The sequence below is a fragment of the Trichosurus vulpecula genome, chromosome 6 (genome assembly GCF_011100635.1).
Source record: "Trichosurus vulpecula isolate mTriVul1 chromosome 6, mTriVul1.pri, whole genome shotgun sequence".
In the NCBI taxonomy this organism is placed as follows: domain Eukaryota; kingdom Metazoa; phylum Chordata; class Mammalia; order Diprotodontia; family Phalangeridae; genus Trichosurus; species Trichosurus vulpecula.
This window is the reverse complement of record NC_050578.1, coordinates 229,435,640-229,455,904: the sequence shown is the minus strand read 5'-3', so window position 1 is coordinate 229,455,904 and position 20,265 is coordinate 229,435,640. Positions and strand designations below refer to the sequence as shown.

The 20,265-nt window shown below is 45.0% G+C and overlaps 1 protein-coding gene across 9 annotated transcripts in view; it reads right to left on the bottom strand.

Annotated features, from left to right (window-relative positions):
• MICAL2 (microtubule associated monooxygenase, calponin and LIM domain containing 2) overlaps positions 1-20,265 on the bottom strand; it is a 161,792-nt gene that overhangs the window by 18,703 nt on the left and 122,824 nt on the right. For 6 of the 9 annotated variants that reach the window (XM_036762439.1, XM_036762443.1, XM_036762442.1 and 3 more), the window contains exons 15-20: positions 9,241-9,309; positions 8,074-8,223; positions 6,142-6,264; positions 4,392-4,610; positions 3,872-3,973; positions 2,700-2,822 (exon numbers count right to left, since the gene is read on the bottom strand). In XM_036762439.1, the coding sequence (XP_036618334.1) occupies positions 2,700-2,822; positions 3,872-3,973; positions 4,392-4,610; positions 6,142-6,264; positions 8,074-8,223; positions 9,241-9,309 (786 nt within the window). Of the gene's footprint in view, positions 1-2,699; positions 2,823-3,871; positions 3,974-4,391; positions 4,611-5,674; positions 6,265-8,073; positions 8,224-9,240; positions 9,310-20,265 lie in introns of those variants that run through there. The other 3 variants (XM_036762445.1, XM_036762446.1, XM_036762447.1) reach the window with 2 other exon arrangements.

Here is a 20,265-nt window from a genome sequence, read left to right as displayed (position 1 = left end):
AGCTGGGGGCCAGTGGAGGACCAGGCAGGAAAGGGGGCCTCTTCTTGCTTTGCGATAGCAGGCCAGCTACAGAGGTACAGGATGTAGGGCAATTATCTATATCCCCAGTGCTTGGGCTGAGAGGCATCTAGAATTAGTGCTCCAAGGGGGAATGAACGCCCCATCTCACAGCTAGGGTCAGGGCTTTTGGTCCCTAGCCACCTAAAACAGACTGTACTGGAAAATTATTATAGGTGTTATAAATATCAACCATCTATATGAGATCCTATTTTGAGGCCTGGGTTCCAGGTCTGTCTTTCCCTGACATCATAAAGGCTATTCTAGTGTTGCTGGAATAGAACCACAAAATGTTGGAGCAGGCAATCGAGGCTTGACCCTTTCTTCTGCAGATGAGGTACATAGAAGGGACCGGATCAATCCCAAGGTCACACAGCAAGGTCAGGTTTCCTTGTATTTCCTTTCAACAAATGATCAACTTTTCTACCAATGGGTTTAAAATCAAATGCACTGCTTATCCGCTCTTGCTTTAGGGGCAGCTGCCCATCTTGGTTTGATCCTTGGGCAAGGAGGGCCCTGGAGCCTCCGAGCAATCACCAAGTGAGTAGCTGGTAACTTCCCCTGCTTCCTCCTGGTGGAACTTGGCCAGGACTTAACCCCAGTGTGCTGAACTAAAGTAACTGCATTCACGACACACATGGACCTACTGAGTCTTATCCTGATTATCCAAGCGGATGGTAGAGAGAGAAAGAAAGGATGGAGAATCCTTAACAGTGATTAAACCCAGCTCACGATTTATCTCTCTCTCCATATATATATATATATGTATGTATATGTATATATATATGTATGTGTATATATGTATATATGTATATATATACACACATATATATATATACACACACACATATACACACACACACACACACATATATATATATACATATATATATATATATATATATGCACTTCAGGGCTACATTGTATGGTGTGCAGGGCATTGGACTTTCCAATTGTTTGTTTGTAATCATCTTTCTGTTCCAGTTGTTTGTTAATTTAATAGGTTCACATTTCCCAAAAGCCCAGGGAGAAGGCGATCCTCTTAATTACACACAGATCCACCTGGCTGGAGAAATGAAAGCATCTAACAGCTGCGCTGCTTTTCGGATGTGCAGCACCTCTAGATCATTCCACACCTGGAGGGAAAGGTGTGTTCTCTTTACATCCACTGTTCTTCAGGAGTCTGTTCCACCTCCTGCCCCCCTCCATTCCTGCCAGAGGAGATCCGGATGGCTAAGGCTATGGAGACAAGACAGGGTCTGCCTTGCATTTCTATTTCTCTTTCCTTCCTTCCTCCCTTCTTTCCTTCCTCCTTCCTTTCTTTCCTTTCTTCCTCCCTTCCTTCTTCCTTCCCTCCCTCCCTGGAGATGGGTATGCCACATGTACTGAGCTTTGCCTTGGCTGTGACAAAAATGCACACTCAGTCAGATCTGGAACTGAGAAAGGAGAAGCAAGAGTAAGAAAACCATGGAGTGATGGCGGCTTAAATGGTTAAATAAGCTGCTGTCCATTCAGGGTCTAGGAAGGACCTTCGGAGAGCACCCCAGCATCACTCGCAGCAGGGTCCAGGGCCCATTTCATTGTTGCTGTTGCTGTCCTGTCTGACTCTTCGTGACCCCATTTGGAGGTTTCTTGGCAAAGACACTGGACTGGTTTGTCATTTCTTTCTCCAGTTCATTTTACAGATGAGGAAACTGAGGCAAAGAAGGTGAAGTGACTTGCCCAGGGTCACACAGCTAGTTAGTATCTGAGGCCAGATTTGAACTCAGGTTTTCCTGATTCCAGGTCTGGCCCTCTATCCACTACACCACCTGGCTACCACCACCACCACCACCACTGCCAACACACTCCAAGAGACCATATCAAATGTGGTCAAAATGGTCTAAGGGCTATTGCAAATCAATGCTTTGTGGGAGCAAAGCAGGGGCTAGAAAGTATTGCCATAGGTTGCCACTTTCATCTATAATGAATTTCCTACTTCCTGGTTCTGATTCATCAAGTCAGAGGGATCTCTCTGTCTGTCACCACGGATTGACTCTCCCAGTCCAGGTTCCTAAGAGTTAACTCTTGACTGGATTATCACAGTCTGAAGCTACCATGTAGCTTCAGGGCTGATGAGTATCAAAATCCCAACTGACACCCTTCCATCCCCATGTAAAGAATTCAGTTTGCAGGCCCCAGAAAGTGGAGGCTAAGCTTTTCAAAAGCTTGGCACAACCTGCCTTAGCAACGGTATCAACATTCATTACAAAAATAAATGTGAGAGCAAATGGACAAACAGATGCCTGAGGTCCCAGGGGATCCTTTTATTCTTTAATATTTTATCATCTATTTAACCAGGGCTAGCAACACTCTTCTCCACATTTTTCATCCTAACTAGGTTGGGTTTTGCTGAATGGTTCTCATCTATGCATAGATACAAGGCTATAAATCCATGATGTCTTTGACTGCTATGAAAAAAATTATATATATATATATATAAAAATATATATAATTTATATATTTATGATTTATATATGAACGTAAAAAAAACACATATTACATCAAGGACATTTTTCACCCTTAACAAGGTCGCGAAACTATTGGACTTATACATCAGCATGCCTCAGAGCACAAGAGAGAATTTAATCACAATTGACTACCTTTCTGTCAGAGGAAGCCGAGTCAACAGATGAAGAAAAGGAAGCATCAGCTGAGTCACGAGAAGGAAGACAAGAGGAAGGGAGAGGGTGGGAGTGAGAAAGGCCTTTGGTGAGTAGTTTATTCTGCGTGGGACAGAAATAGGAAAAATGATTATTCCAGAGGAAATGCACATCTGTCCACGTTACAAGGAGTGAAGCAGGCATGTGAGTGTCCCCTTGCAGAGAGAGAGAAGCTGTTTTGTTGTTTTTTTTTTCTTTTTTCACATGTCTCAAGACAAGATGGGACCTTCACCCTTAGAGTTCAATTGGCCCCATCTGGCTCCCATTTAGATGGCAGGAGGCTGCTGTTAGGGTCAAACCATTTCTACTCTCCCATAATAAAAAAAACAAAACAAACCAGGTTGAGTGGAACCAAACAGTGGTTACTTTCTCAGTCAATAGGCTGATTAAGAGTGGGATGACCACCTCTGTGGTTGCCCTCTTCCAGCAAACAGCCCAGTTCAGGCACCGACATCTCCATGAAGACTTCGTGCACCCATCCCACCTCCAAATGACGTTGTCTTCATTTTGTATGTATTTTTACAATATACATAGATGTGCACATGACATCTCCCTGATAAGAGTGTGAGTTCCCTGAAGGCAAGGAATGATTTGCTATTGTCTTTACAGCACCAATATCTTGGACAGTGCCTGGCACATTGCTAGCATTTAATAAATGGCAGCTGAATTAAATTTGTTGCTGTCAAACCAGTCAGGACCCAGGGGCTAATCAAGGGGGAAAAAAAGGAGAAATAGAGCTATTCTGAAGGAGGGAGGTTACACCTGGGCCTTGTTACATGCTGGGGACCTGTAATTTTGTTTGTAAATACCCTCTCCCTTCTCCTGAATTCATTGAGGGTGAGCCTGAAAATTTCCAGATTTTTCCAAGGCTGATAGTTTCCCCCTTTGGACAGCACTGCATTTTCCATTCTAATGCAAAATGATCTAGTTCCCAAGTGCCAAACAATGCCCAGTACCCACAGGGAGGGACTGATGAATTGTGTCTGATCCAGCATGCTCTGATGGGAGAGGGAGTGAGGCAGAGAGCCCAGAGCCCAGCTAGCAGTCCATCTGCTGCCCAGGACTTCTGGAATCTTGGCTCCTTGTGCCCCAGTCAATCATGCAACAGTTACCTGGGGGAAGTCCTCACTTGCAAACATGGAGGCAAGGTGAGCAGCTTTCTCTTTAATATTCTTTTTGTGAAACTCCCTGTTGGCTAAGTTTTGAGCCCTCTTCTGCAGGTGAAAAAGAGACAGAGAAAGAGAAACAGACATAGACAGTAGGAGAGATAGACAGAAAGAGAGAGAAAGAGAGAGACAGAGAGAGAGAGAGAGAGAAGGAGAGAGAGATGGGGAGAGACCAAAAAACAGAGACAAACAAAGGCAGAGAGAGGTGGACACAGAGTCAGACAGGTAGAGACAAATGGGCAGAAAGACAGACAGACCGAAGAGAGACAGAGAAGCTTTAGTTAAGAATAGGAGAAAGTCCAGTAGTGCTAGAATATTTTCACAGACTTGTTCATAGAAATATCAAAGCATGAGGATTAGGGGAATTCCTATAGAAAGAGATGGCTGCATTTAGCCAGAGGCTCTATGGGGTAAAGGGCAGCTAACACTAGAGCAAAGAAGAGGGGGAGTGGGGTCCATTTTTCACCTGGTGAATCTTTTCCTCCACGTGCTGCAGGCGCCTCAGCGTCCCAATGAGAGCAAATGCCCCAGGAGAGGCGGATGGCAAAGGAGCCAGGCTTCCTGAGTGGAAGGGCTGCAGGTCCGACTTGGCTCGAGCTCTCAAAAGCCTGGTCAGGCCGTCGCTAGCAGGAGAAGCCACCTTTGACTCCCGGAGCACCTGCTCAGTCATAGCTAGTGTCTGAAACTAGGAAACAGGGAAACTGGGCAAGGGCCTTCCCCTCCACACAGTGTTTCCTCACATTTCCATGTGTGCACACATGTACACACATGCACATGCACACACATGCACAAAGAGGTCATGAGGAAGAGAGGAAACCAGGAACCTGAGGCAGACGTGGCCCAAAGCACCAGCCGCACCAAAGAAAATGGCAGCCTTCTCTTTTTTACAAGTTACTAGTAAGCTCTTCTTGTGAGCTCCTGTACAAAACCAACAACCCAAACCAGTGGATTCTGCTCAAGACAAAATGCTAGAAGGCACAGATCATAGGAACACAGGTCTAAACGGGGAAGGGACCTTAGAAGGTCCAGAGACAACTGAAAGAAGGTTAGCTCTGGAGTCAGAGGGTATGGGATCGAATCTCTCACTGAAACTGATGACTTTGTTGAACTGCTCTGGGCCTCAGCTTCCTCATTTGTAAAACAAGGGGTTTAAGTCAATAATAACTAGCATTTATAAAGGACTTTGTCAGTGTTGTTGTAGAGTCATTTCAGTTGTGTCTGATTTTCCATGACCCCATTTGGGGTTTCCTTGGCAAAGATACTGGAGTGGTTTGCAGTCCCTTTTCCAGCTCACTTTACAGATAAGGAAACTGAGGCAAATAAGATTAAGAGACTTGCCCAGGGTCACACAGCTAGTAAGTGTCTGAGGGCAGATATGAACTCAGGAAAATGAGTCTTCCTGACTCCAGGCCTGGCATTCTATCCACTCTGCCATCTTTCCTTAAAAAGGGTCTTAGAAAAAAAAAAGTCACTATTAAACGACACTCTCCTTTCATGGAAAGTCTAAGACATCTCAGTAAAATCACCTGATTCCCACCAGGAAATATGGGATTTTACACACACACACACACACACACACACACACACACACACACTTCCTAATACTGTTATTAGAGGTGAGTAGAAAGGCGGGGCCTTCCAAACAAAGCTTGTCAAGCCCATCCCAGAATCCAAGAAGACACATTGCCTCTCTGGCTGGGTGTCCCCCACCCCCCCCCAACCCAAAGCTGGCATTTCACTGCCCCACCATTGCCACAGGGAGATCACTGCTGACAACCACGCCACACGCTGCCTGCTACAAGGCCTCCTTCCTACCCTGCTTGGTCCCTCTTCAGAGGAATAGGAGATGAACCACTGAATTAACCCTACCAGCTCAAAAGTATTTCCTGCTTCCAGGATGCAAATCTCTAGTCTTTGAAAAAATATCTGCCACAAGGTAATTGAGCAAAATAATCAAATTCAGTGGTTTTTTTTTTCTTCTTAACAAGTACACAGTAGGTATTCAATAAATACAGGATAACTGAGTGTCAAGCTAATGGATAAAGAAGGATGTCTGCTGTACATCAAAGTTTGCCCCAAAGTGTGTCCTTGTGATATTAGTAATGGTCTGAGAGTACGAGGGATGCGGTGGGGATTATCCTGGAGGGCCCGCAATTCCTTCCCTTCTGAAATGAAATATCAACCTTGCCAGGCTAGAAGTGAGAATGAAACCCTACCTGCCTTTTGAGAGGAGGTGACGGGCTGGGTGGAGGGTCCTCTGGCTTAGCAAAGCGAGGGTTAACAGGAGGGCCAGCAGGAGAGTGGAGGACTGGCTTACCTAGGCCAGAAGGACCTTGTGCCTTGGAGAAGAAAGTTGAGTTGAGAAGAGCAACCGTAGGAAACATGAAAATAAAAGGTAAGTCAGACTGAAAGACACTGGGAGACAGGAAACAAAGAGGAGATGAAGGATGGGGTGCCAGGGCGGCAGGGCCAGAGCAGAACTGTTGGCCTAAAACAGGGGTGCAACCAAGGAGCTTCAGCCCATCCAGCCCATCCACATGAGCAACACAGCCTTCCCCCCAGAAACACAAATAGCCATAAATCTATCTATCAGGCTTGTTCCTCTTAGATATCATGAGAATTCCAGTTTTGTCAGGGAAAGGAAGGGAAAGGAAGGGAAGGAACTCTGCCAGATCCCATGCAGGGGCTGGGTGGAGGAGAGGAGCCAGCGGGCCTTTCAGAAGCAGCAGGAATTTTTCTCCTTGTCATGGTCACTTGCCTGTCTCTGTGATGAAGAAATGGGCTCCCCACCACCCACCAAAGTCAAAGGCTCCTACTCAGATTAGAAGAAAGAACCCTTTGGAATGAAGCAGGCTGAGGCCCTTAGCAAGGGTCCATTTAACTCCGAGCTCATGAATGGTGTCCAGAGCTCAGCCATCTAGCATCTACTCATCCTCCTGAACATCCTGATCTAGACCTTTATCGAGCTTCTTGGCTTAGGCCAGCCAGCCTCTGCTGTCCTCCCAGGGCGACTGAAAGCCCCATCTTGGGAATGTGTGGTGACCAGGAGGACAGCCTAAATAATAATAACTGACATTTATATAGCACTTCCTATGTGCCTGGCACTGTGTTAAAGGGCTTTATAATCATTATCTCATTTGATCCACACAACAACCCTGGGAGGTCGGTGCTATTATCATCCCCTTATTCCTCATGTACAGAGGAGGAGAAAGAGGCAAACATCGGCTAAGTGACTTGCCTGGGGTCATACAGTTAATAAGTGAGGTAGAATCTGAACTCAGGTCTTCCTCAACATGGGTCTTTCTGAAATGCATCAACCAGAATTATGCAAGGGACAATTCTGAGCAAACCCCCCAGTCCACGGGAGTAGGGCCAAAAGGAACAAAGGTTGGGCCTAAAATAAATTAGGCTGTGGGCCTCATTTTTTTTAAAGACTGGTTCTGTGATATCATGCGACATATCACATAGGGATTTCCCACTGAGAAGACTCCCTCTCCCAAAGTGCACTGGCACCTGCTTGGCAAGCTTTGGGCTTAGATTGCTGCCTGAGAGACAAAGTCACTTATCCGGGCTGACAAAGCCGATAGTTGTCAGAAGCGAAAAGCGACCCTGGGTTTTCCTGGTTCCAAGACCAGTTAGTTCTCTAGCTACAACATCGCCTCTCTGGGTTGGGAAATTTTAATAAATCAAACAGAAGTATTAACTGGAGCTAGGACATGGGGCTCTTGCCTTACCAGATACTCACCTGGTCTGCTAGCATGTTGGGAGTGTGGGGGCTGGGGGTGGCAGCAAGGAATTCTAGGAAATGTTAGAGGTAGGTCTATATTCTGGTAGTGCAATAAGGTTTTTAGAGATTCAAAACAGACTATTGGGTTTGGGATGGGAGTGTTTCACCGGGTACTAAGACAGATCCCGCAGAACAGATTCTTAATGCAGCCCCATTGCCCCACCGCCCCAGGCTGCCGAGTATACACAAGGACACACACACAGTACACCTGGAAGGTATACATGCCACATGAGTTTCAGGAGCCCACTCGAGCCAGGATCCTGAAGCATACCTGAAGCCTGTCATTAGGCCTTGTCTTTCAGCTACCTCCCTGTAGGGTCAGGGTCACCCGGAAGACACCGTGCTCGGCCATGAGACTCACCTGTCTCAGAAGGGAAGGATTCCGAGTATTCTCTTCAAACTTAGCCAGCAGTTGATTGGCCATGGACTTCACTTTATTTTGATTCATGCCTTCTTTCCCAATGCCGTAGTCTCGAAATGAACCCGCGCTTCGGCTAGAAAAGCTTGATGACTGTAAGGGTGAAAATGGAGGAAGGGAGACATTATCACATTTTCCAGGGACACTTGAAGACCTCCCCCCCACCACAAAGCACCAGATAGAGAAGGGGGCTCTGCAAGCAGGCCAGAGTTTGGAGTTGGGTTCCCTTCCATCACCCATGGCAGCAAGAGAAAGCTAGTGAGAACAGCTCATTTCATCCAGGGCTAATAAAAGGGAATCTCTCTCCCTGGCCTCAATTTCAGAGGGACTAATAGTGGTCCCATTGGTGTGCTACATTATGACTAACAGTTTTCTGGCCCTTTTTCCTTAGAGAGGGAAACGGCAAGCAACTAGGTGAGAAGACAGCAGCATTCACAGAAAGGTCATCTCCAAAATAATAAAGGGAGGGTTAGAGTGGAATAGGTTATTTACTTTTTTTAAAGCCCTAAGAGGAAGAAAATTTGGAAGTAGAGTAATTCTGATAAGTTACACTAGAAAATGGCAGAAGGTCACTTTCTAACCCAAGTTTGAATTCAGTTCAGTGGGATGTCTGAGAAACAGCACAATTGAGGCAGAGTAGTCCAGTGGAAAGACAACTAGCTAAGGAGTGAGAAGATTTACATCCCACTTCTCACACTTACTATATTATTATGACTTTGGGCAAGCTGATTAACCTCTCTGGGACTCAGTTTCCTCATTTCTAAAATAAGAGGGTAGAATTAGAAAGCTTCCAGCTACCGATCTATGTTCTCTGGTCCTATCTGGCCCTCAGTGTCCTCTTCTACAAAATAAATAGATTGTATTAAATGGCCCCTGGGGTTCCTTCCAACTCTGGACCTATGAGCCTATCATTATTAATTCAGCCTAGAAACAGCCCCCTGGATCTCTGCAGTCAAAGGTCACCAAGGGAAAAGATGGGTGGGTAAATGGTGGGTTGGTATCCCACTGTATCTTAGCAGGTGGGTCACTGCTGGGGAAAAAGGAGGTTCCTTTAGGTCTTTCTCCCAGGCTAGTTTTAGTGTGTTTCCCAGAAGTACTGAAAATACTTACCTCTTCCAAATTATCTATGCCTTTCCGTCTTCGCTTATACATGTCATTTTCTTCCGTGTGGTTCTCCACCTGAAACATTCAAAGAAAAAAAAATATATATGTATACACACACATACATACGTATATTATGTGTATATATATATACATATGTGTGTGTGTGTGTGTGTGTGTGTGTGTGTGTGTGTGTGTGTGTGTGTGTGTATAGTTAGTTAGTTAGTTAGTTCAGAACAAACTATTTCTAAAGAATTTGGAAAAACACATTCCTGGAAAGGAGGGCCCAGGACTTCCCTAAACATGGCTGATTAGGCCTCTGAGAACAATTGTACAGGCTGCTCCAATCAGTAACCAGGAAGACTTTCTTCCTCGAAACAGGTAATGGCACTGGCTTACATTGCTGGGTCTCCAAAAGCCTATGACTCAAATCCAAGGTTTATGTTAGTTTGGCTTTCATAATACTCATTGTATATTCACTAGCAACAAAATCAGAGACTTCATGACCCTACTCTCTGAACAAAAAGGCTCAACAATATAACTTAGGATGGCTTCAAGCAGTTCCAAGTTGCACTGAGGAGAAACAAGGAAGCTGCCTTGAGATCTCTCATCTTCGATTTGTCAGCCTCTCTTGGGTGCTCTAGGCCAGAATCTGAGAGATGGAAAGACTTAAGAATCCGAAGGCAAAACTTCAATACTCTTATTATCACAGCTATCTAGAAACTACATCTGATCAGTTTACAAAGATACATTTGATCATTATTTCAAAAAGGAATAATGATGACGATCAGTTTTTAAAAAAATTTCTCCAGGGCATTCTTTGCTTAGAATGAGCATATTACTTAGTGGCAACACTATGGAACACAATTTCTATGAAAGTAAAAATCGAACACCAGGTTGGTAATTGTTTATGAGGTGACAAAAGAAAAGGGATTTATGAAAATGTGCTTCCATTCACTTTAGATATTGACACACACTCCTCTGCAGGAATACCATGCCTAATGTGCTTCTTGGGCTAACTGAACACAAACGGGGAATGGATCGGTCCAGAAGAATGTTGGAGAGAGGAGGGGATGGGAGAAAGGGGAAGGTGTCATCAGGCTGAGGAAAGACGTTACCTATCAGAATGTTAAAGCATGGGAACTGGTTGCCAAAGAGCATATTTAGATGTAGCCTGGCTTAGTGTTAAGTTTGGAGATCTGGATTCAAATTTTGCCTGACAAGCAGCCTGGTATAGGGCAAAAAAGACTTGAGTAGGAGTTGGAAGACCTGGCCCCTAACACAGGTGAGTCACTTAACCTCCTCTGGGTCCTCAGTTTCCTCATCTGTAAAAATGAGGCAGATAGATCGTCTAGCCTCTGAAGGTCTCTTTCAGCTCTCGATCCAGGCTCCTAAAGTTGACAGTCTCTTGAAGGGCAGGTTACCCTCTCTGAGCCTCAGGCAACTTCCTGGATAGGTTTTGATGTAGGGAGCTGAGGAATATAGAGACCTTTTGTGGGCTTAGTATTATGAAAATGAACCATTAAATGGGGGTGTGCCTGAAAGGCTATTAACCACCCCACTCTACTACCTCCTCATAGAAGGCTTGCTTCTGCCAAATTTAGGCACACACTGTCCAGTAATATCCCATTTCGGATTGTTTCCCCTTCTGTGGGCCAACAGCTGGCTTGGCCATTCCATGTATCAAAACTGACCTCATACTACTGACCAAAACCCAAATGTAGGAGGCCGGGCTGGAAAGCATGGAGGCATGTTCCTTCTTTTCTATGCATGAACCTGTGGCCTAAACCCTTCCAAACCCCACTGTGTGTTTAGCAAGCTCCTTTTAAATAGTTAGGAAACAGCATAATCATTCATTTATTTACAATCACCCAACAATGTGACCCCTCTACTCTCCCGGGCAGCACAAAAATGCTAGGTCAAACAACCCTGCTTTCCGCCTCACGGTTTTCTCCATTTATAATAAATCATCGTGTTGGGAATGGAAATTATTTCAACCTCAGCATCTGGGCAGATACCAAGAGAAACAGATGATCTTATACCCAACTCCTGGTCTCCTAGAGCCTGGCTAGCTCAGCCAACCAGCCCCCTTGCCTGTCAGCACCTTTGGGGCAGGAGACCCAAGGACTCAGCTAGGACACAACGTCCCACCAGGCAGACACTGGCATAGATTTGGTTTGCTCGGTTTCCGGTGTGGATTTGGCTTTTACTCAAAGAACTGTACATTGCATTTTTGAACACAGGCAGCACTGGACTCCAGAGTCAGGAAGACCTGAGTTTGAATCCTGCCTCCTCAGATGAGGCAGCACTTACTGGGTGTGAGACCTTGGGCAAGTCAGCTAAACTCTGTTGGCCTCTATTTCCTCACCTTTAAAATGGAGATACATAGCACCTACCCAACAGGGTTGTTGGGTTCCTACCTTTCTAGTCTTACACCTGACCACCCTACACATATTTTGTGACCCAGTGACCATGGTCTCCTTGATGTTCCTCATTAAAGATTCTCCATCTGCCCACTCCAGGCATTTTCACCTGCTATCCCCCATGCCTAGAATCCTCTGCCTTCACTTCTCTGCCTCCTGGCTTCCCCCAACTTCTTTCAAGTCCCAGCTAATATCCCACTTCTACAAAAAGCTTCTGATGATTCCCCCGAAAGCTATTGCCTTCTATCTGAGACTGTCTCCTATTTATTCCGTCTATGGCTTGTCTGTACATAGATGTTTGTACGCTGTCTCCCCCATTAGACAGAGCTCCCTGAGAGCACGGGCTCTTTTTTGTGTTTCTTCCTATCCCCAGTGTTAAGTGTAGAAGTATTTACTAAATACTGGCTGACTTGCCTTGATAAAGAAGATAACGTATGTTATTACAAACAGAGGAATCCCAAGACATCATCTCATCCAGTCCACTCATTTTACAGATGAAATGACCTGCCCCAAACTATAGAGGCCCTACACAGAAAAGCCAGGAATTGATGTCGAACTTCCCATGAGCCACAATCAGCTGTCTTACAGCAAAATATTAACTAACCTGTGGCCACCTGACAGCAGATTTAACCACCTCGGGTAAGCCTGGTCTCAAATGATTGTCGAGGCCTCCACAGACTGACCTTCCTGCTGCCGGGGCCTGGCCTGGCATAGCTACCATCATCCCCACTGGGAAATCCTACATGTGCTTAGGGTTTACCATGAGCCTCCTGAAAGGACCTTGATCTTCTCCAGGTTCCTGGTAATTTACAACAGAAACGACCTACTCTATTAGATGCTTTCTGTTGGTGGAGGTATTTAAGGAAGCCCTGCACCAGGCCAATCTCCAAGACCAGTGAGGAATGCTGGGTTAGATTGATGGTCTACTGAGATCTTGCTGGGCTTTTGTTCCTTGCCTTCTCTTTGCCAGCCCAATGCCCAGCACATTAGTGCTTAATAAATACTTGTTGATTTGACTGATAGAAAGACCTTATTCATTCAGTTCCAAAAGTCAGGGCCACGTCTTGAGCTGTCAGAGGTTTTTCTTTTATAAGACCACAATGCCCTAAGTTTTCCCTGAATTCATTTTCATCCTCAGCCTAAAGAACAAAAATGTACTAATTCTGGCTTTATCACAAACATATGGGATTGTTCTAGGGTTCTCCAAAACACTATCCCCGCCCTACAAGGGGCTGGTGGGATATGGTGGGAGCAGTATGAGGGTGAATTAAAAAGGGCTTGAGACGGACATACACATTTTTCTCCAGAGGATTCAAAGGCAGTGACACTCACATAATAAAAGCCCATTTGTCCATCCACTGTGGGTCAGGATCAAGGTCACCCAGGAAAAGATTTTTTTAAAAAATAACGGCAGTCGGCCAATAGGAAAAGAGCTAGTGATGCTCAGACAAAATGTGCTGACCATGGGGGGGCACAGGATGGAGTCATCCAGGGCTTATAGGTCCAGATGGGAAGGACCTGGGGCACAGCCAGATGAAACAGACAGTCCTGGCCCTGTGTAGAGATGCCACTGCCCCATGCGGCTGGGAAAGCTGTAGGGCCAATTCAAGTCTTCACCTGAAGTCAGGCTATCATCACAGGAATGAAAACTGGCATTTCCATGAAAATAAGGTTTTTTAAAAAATAGTCCTTGAATTAGCTTGGATGCCTGGAGAGCCATCAATCAGTCCACAAGCATTTATTAACCACTTACTCTGTGCCAGGCACTGTGCTAAGTGCCAGGGATACAAAGAAAGCTAAAAGAAAAAAATTTAATTTAAATTCAATTTTTAAAAAAGAAAAAAACCACACCAGTTCCTACCTCAAGGAACTTAGATTCTAATGACCAAATTTGCTTAGTTTCTAAATACCCAGCACCGCTACAAATGTGGCTTCCTCATGGAAGCAGTGAGAAAAGGCAAATAGAGGAGCAGCCTGGAGTCAGCCCAGGTACCTTCTGCTCTCACCCAACACCCATCCTTGGCAATGTGTCCCACTTCTCGATACCCTGTGAAGGGTCAGCCTAATTTTAAACACAACCACATCCTTTCTCCGGGCTTCAGTTTCCTCATCAGCAAAATGAGACTATGCTAGATGACTTTAATTAAATTTTGGTAACACAGGTATGTATCTCTCTCTATGCGTATTGTTGCCCACATTAATGCAAGCTGAGAACAGTAATCGCTATTAAACTATAGTCTTTGCATCTGCAATGCCTAGAATGGTACCTGGTATATAGAAGGTGCTTAATAAATGCTTTCTGATTGTTTTGCAAGGCACTGTGCTCACTCTGGGGGATACAGAGATTTTAAAAAATGACAAAGTCTCTGTAGGCAAGGACTATAGGTGGGGGTGGGGAGGGGAACAAAGCACACACACAAGGATGGTACACGGCAGCATGGGACTGAGTGTTGAGAGCAAGCCTAGTAATCAGAGGAAGTCACTTCCAGCTGAGAGGAGATCATGCCCGGATTCATGAAGGATGGAACACCTGAGCTTAGCTTGGAAGAAAAGTAGGATTTCAACAGTCAGGTAAAGAGGGAGAATCCATTCTAGTCCAGGGATGGCATGGGCCAAGTCAAGAAGGTAGGAGAGATAAGAGAGAAGGAGATACCTGGGAGGGGTTTCCTGTTCATCAAGAACTGAGTGTGGAATAGAAATGAGCATGCCATCAGGCTGGAAAGTTACATTGGAGTCAGAGAGTTAGTAATGGGGAGGAGGCCTCTTCCTTGGGCTAGCTTAGTGTAGGCAAGGGAGGTTCCCAGATACACTGAGAGGATTGGGGGCAACCCAAATGACATCCAAGGGGTTGTAGGGCTGGATACCAGGCATAGTCAGGCTTTTAAAAAATTGAACTAACTTTGTGTTTTTTTTTTGTTTTATCCTTCGTTGTATACCTGGCTGCCGTTGGTCCTGCTCCCTAGGAAAAGGTGGGCTGACCTATGGGACACCAGACAGATGTCAGAAACCCTCATTATATCACAGAATATTAGATAACATTGGACCCAACCAAATTAGGCGAGATGAGGAGGCACTAGAGATGTAAACTAAATTAATTACATGGATTTAGAATTGGATGAATGACTGAGGCCAGAATACTGCAGAGCCACATCACCTTGTAAGAACATCTCTAGTGAAGTACTCAAGGGATCAGTCCAAGAGCCTCTCATGTTCAAAAGATACAGACAAATGGCAAACTTATCAAATTTGTAAATGAATGCCAAAAATATTTTAAGAGGTTGGAACAATGGGCTGAAGTTAGTAATAGGAAATTTAAGATGAAAAAACCCCATAAGGTCCTGCACTTGGATTTCCAAAATTAAGAGGCATAAAATTCATCTGATAGGGATGACCTGAATATGGTTCATATGAAAAAGACTTGGGGATCTCAGTGGAACACAACCTCAATATGAATCACGACATAGCTGCCAGAAAGGAATAACACGTTCTGAGGCTGAGAGGCACAGAGCCTGGGAGTGGGGAGAGAAGAGCCTCACCTGTACCACTCTGCACAGACCCATTGGAATACTGTATCCAGTTCTGGTACCCCATCATAAAAGGGATATTGGCAGGACAGAAGGGATATTGATTGACAGGACGTCCCAAGGAGAGGGGCTACAATGGTAGGGGGACTCAAAGCCGTGACATTCAAGAATTAAAGGAACCCAGATTAAAGATGACACGAACAGAACACAATACATCCAGTTCTGTCACATGAAAGAGGGATTAGGCTTGTTCAGTTAGGACTGGGAAGGAAAAACCAGATCCAGGGAGGGGAGGTTATATAGGGACCGATTTCGCCTCAGGAGAAGGCGATCTTCCAAGAAATAAGAGATGTTCCTAGTCAAAGAGGCTGCTACTGTTGGTAGAACCAAGCAGACGTTGGATAGCCATTCATCTGGGACAGAGGGGGTTGCCAATTCAGGTGAGGGTTGGATTAAATGACCTCTGATATCTCTTCCAGCCAGGAAACTCTGTGATTCTAGGAACCTCCTGATTTTCCCAATGAGGAAATGACAACTATATCTGAGCTGCCAATGAGGAAATGAGTCAGTGCTGCAGGTGTTTCCAGCAAGGGAAAGCTCAGTGAGGGGGAGTGAGAACAAAAGCGTTCATGAAATCTATCACACCTTAATGGCTCTGCTGGACAAAGTCCTTTGAGCACATGTTGACACAGCGAACAATACTCTGAGTGGATTGAAAAGTGGCATAGACTGGCAGCAAAGACACACCTTCTAGCTCCATGCCCCAGTGGTCAAACCACTTCGGTACAAAGAAAGGGACCTGGGTGGCATCTACATCAGTGGGGTCAGAGGTTTCAGGCAAATGTATTCTTAATATATAGGGGGGGAGTCAAGGCAACATGCTTCTAACAAATGCATACACAGTGAAAATGACTTCTTTTAACTCAGAAATCCCACTGCTAGACATATGTACTCAGAGGAGGTCAAAAACAGGAAGAAAGGTCCCATAGACACCCAAATGTTCACAGCAGCACTTTTCGTGGTAGCAAAGAAATAGAAACAAAACAGGTGCCCATCAGCTAGGGAATGGCGGAATAAACTGGAATAGATGGATACGAGAACAGCATTGCACTGTAAGAAATGATGAATAAGAGGGATTTGTATGAACATAATGAAGAGAAAAACAAGCAAGGCCACAAAAATAATATATGCACTGAGTATGACCAGAGGCATGAGCTGGTAGATATTTAACACCCAGCTCTCCAAGGGGAAAAAAAGTAAGCTGAACACAATTTTAAGTTAAATCCACATTACTAACATTTTCTCCACCATTTTCTTAAATCTTGACAAGCAACAAAACAAAAAACCAAGTCCTAACTTGTAGCATTTGCTTATCTCTGAGGTGTAGATGGTCACACTGAAAATTTAACAATCACCTCTTGCGAGCCAGTATGAACTAGCCCTAGGACTACACTTCCCATGCAGCAATGTAACTGGAAAAGATCACACCTCTCAAATACAACAACGTAGGTCTCAAAACTCTGAAAAACCAATAATGGTGCCAGAGAACCGAGAATCATTGTCACCCTTTTCTTGGAAGAGAGGTGGGTGGAAGGTTGCATATGTTGACAGACACAGTCACTGTACAGGGTGTTTTTGCATAACTGTGTGAGGTAAATAAAATGTGAAGACTTCACAGGGAAGATATGTATAAATATGCGTGTGTGTGTGTGTGTGTGTGTGTGTATATATATGTGTGTGTGTGTGTGTATGTATATATATAGATGTATGTATGTATGTATGCACACTAAGAAATGTATAAAAATCAAGAAAAAGGGAAGTGGAAAAATTCTGAGGCTGCGAGAGTCTGATGGCTCAGCCTCTGGGAGAATTTACCCTGAAACTTTTTGTTCTTTCTTCTGGTTCTGGTTTAAAGATTTGCTTAGTAAGAACAGGGTCATAATGACCTGTTTTTCTCTACTGTAAAGAATGGAGAGGGTCTCCCTCTCCCCTTATCCTATTCTCCTTCTTTAGATTTATAGATGTCACCTCAGTTGTAATCATTAACTAAGGGAATGGGAATTGGAGTTTCTGTGCCTCAGTTTCCCAGTTCTTTGTCTAGCTTTCATGCTCAGATTGTAAGCCCACCTCCCAGCCAATGGTGATAAGGGTCAGAGGTGGGCGGGAATTCTCTTGTGTTAGGTATAATTACGGGTGCTTTGCCCCTTGCAAAGCGCCTTCCTTGCCGGATTTGTTCTAGCAGGGGATGCCCAATTCTCGAGAATTGAATAAAATTTATTTCTGCTCCCACCCTGAGATAGCTCCTTATTATAAATTTAATTGGTGAGGGTCTTTCATCCCACACATAACTGTTTTCCTTTGTTAGATGGGAGGGTTCAAGTTCAGGGTGGAAAAGGGGAGTAGGGGGAGGGTTCTTCCAGAAATGACTGTTATATAAATACAAAGGTCATCAATAAAACTTTTTTTTTTCAAAAGAAAAGAGAATGACAGATAATAGAAGGAGGAAGTAAGTTACTGGGGGAGGAGGGGAAGAGGTGGCACTCTCCAAATTGGTCTCTGTTACAGAGCACACCTGCGAAGGCGGTCAATAGCACAGGCCCCCACTATTAGCCTTTATGATTACTGACAGCCACTCAGTTTTAGGAGCCCAACCTGCTAAGAGTTTTTTTTTCAATTCAGTCATTCTGTAAACAAAGGAGGGGTAAGTGAAAAGTTCAGACAGGCCTCTGCCAGCTTCCTCTGTTCTCAGCAGCTATTAAGTGAATGGGAGAGTGAAGCATCGGTAAAAGGAGGAAATATTTTGATCCTGCGGTCACCACAAAGGTTGCCTGAGGGTTACTGAGAGGTTTCTTGGTATTGTCAGAAGTGGGTCACTCTGCGGGGGAGATTCCGAAAACTAGCCACCTGATCCCACCACCAACCCCCAAGGCCAGGGTCTTCTGACCAGGGCCAGGGGGGCTGCCTAGTTCCAATGCAGCTGGAGATGTAGTTAAGAGGATACAGGATGAGAGGGTGGGGCTGTGGGCTCTCGAAGAAGAGGAGGAATGATCTCCAGTGATCTTATGACAGTCCGTGTTCAGTGTAAAAGAATCCAGTGTAAAGAACTCTTCTGTCTTTTGAACATGCTCCCTGGGGACTTTAGAGACGCTCAAAACACAGCTGACCCTTGGCCAGAGCACTGGCAACTGGTATTCAAAGGATGGAGCTCCAACTAGGGAACAGAAAAGGGCTTGGTAGGTGGGACACATCATCATCTCCCCCCTCTACACCTTGAGAGGCAGCAGGGCCAGGTGGATAACTTGGAATAAAGAAGACCCGGGTTCAAATCCTGTCTCAGACAATTACTAGCTACATGACCTTGAGTAAATCACTGCAACTCTGTCTACCTCAGTGACCTTGTTAGTCAAATGGGAAGGTTGAATGAGACAGGTTCTAAGATTCCTCTGCCAGTTCCCTAACTCTGATACTCTGGGTCAAATCAGTCTCAAGGATGTTACTGGGCTCTCCTCCAAGCAGTCGCTTATCTGTGCAATGTTGCAGCCCTCCAGTAGAAGGTAAATCCCTCCAGGCACTGCTGTGTCTTGAATTGAATTACATATGATGGAAGAGGCCTGGATTTAGAGATGAGGGGAGCTGGGTTCAAATCCCACTTCTGACACTTATTCCCAGTATGACCTTAGGCCTATTTCCTCACCTGTAAGATGAAGGCGGGTGGCCTAGAAGGTCTCTGAGGCCCCTTCCATCTCTTCAGCTGTGAGACTGTGGACTGAACTCTCCTTTTCCACCACCCATCACTCTGACCCCTACCTAGTCTTCTTTGCTGCCACTTTCACTTCCTTGTTGGCCCACCATAAACCCGGACTGAGAGGCCAGAGCATAGGAGGGAGACTGACCTTTTTTTTCTCAAGACTCCAAAGCAACAGCAAGGAGTTCTGAGGCCCTTTCTCAGCCGAGGGCACCTTGGCCATACTTCGTTGCTAAACTGAATACCAGGAGACTATCCATAAATGAATAGCATGACTGGATCAATGTAAAAGAATTATAAAAGCATTGTAACATAAAACTCTCGGGCTCAGTATCATTAGGGGATTTACCCAATCATTACTGCCTGAGATACCCAAGTCTCCTCTGACTCCTTGCTCTTCTTCATACCCCACATAAGGTTAAGAGTCATGCCAACTTGGCCTTGGAGATACCCCATAATTATGGCCCTTTGTCTATATGCCATGGCCACCATCCTAGTCTAAGGCCAGCTGGTCTCCTATCTAATCTTGATTTCAGTCTCTCATCACCTTGCTTGAACCTAGGTGTCACCAGACTAATCGTTACTACTTCGTGGCACTGTTCTTACCCCAAAACAAAATGGTTCCCCATGATGACCATTATAGGAATCTTTTGCCTAGAATTTAAATTACTCTATAATCAGGTCCAACCTTATTTCCCACAACTCTACAGCATAAACTTCCTCTAACCAGGACAGTCTCATCAATGAAATAGCTCATACTCAATGGGTTTTCTTCCATGGGTATCAAAATGTAGAGGGTACCTGAACTCTATCAGGTAAAGACAACAGAGTTTGGTTCAGATGAGCTCTCACGTGGTCTAGGCCTGTCCCGCTCTTTCCCCCTAGATGGGACCTGATAGGATCCCAAAGCCTTCCCTCAATTCCCTGATGTCTAAGGTCTCCCTCACCACCCCACACCAACCCACATACGTTGTGGGGCTTGTTCTGGATGACAGAAGTGCCAGTTAAACCATTGCCTGACTCCAAGCCTTTGCACAGGCTGGCTCCAAATCTTACTTTCCCCTGATGTCCCCTGCACACAATGACCTCTCCCTTCTCTTAACTCAAATTCCAGCTAGCATCCCAGCTCTCAAAGTCATTTATTGCAGATGAGGGTGTGGCTTCTCTCCCCACCTAGACTGAGAGCTCTGGGAAGCCCAGAGGCACATACCCCCTGTCTTCTGTATCCCCCTTGCCCCGACAATTCAGAATTGGCAGAATAAATGGAGTAAACATGGGAAAACTTTTTGCAGAGCAAAAAATGCAGAGTAAAAAGGAGAAAAAAGCCAAACTTAATAACAAA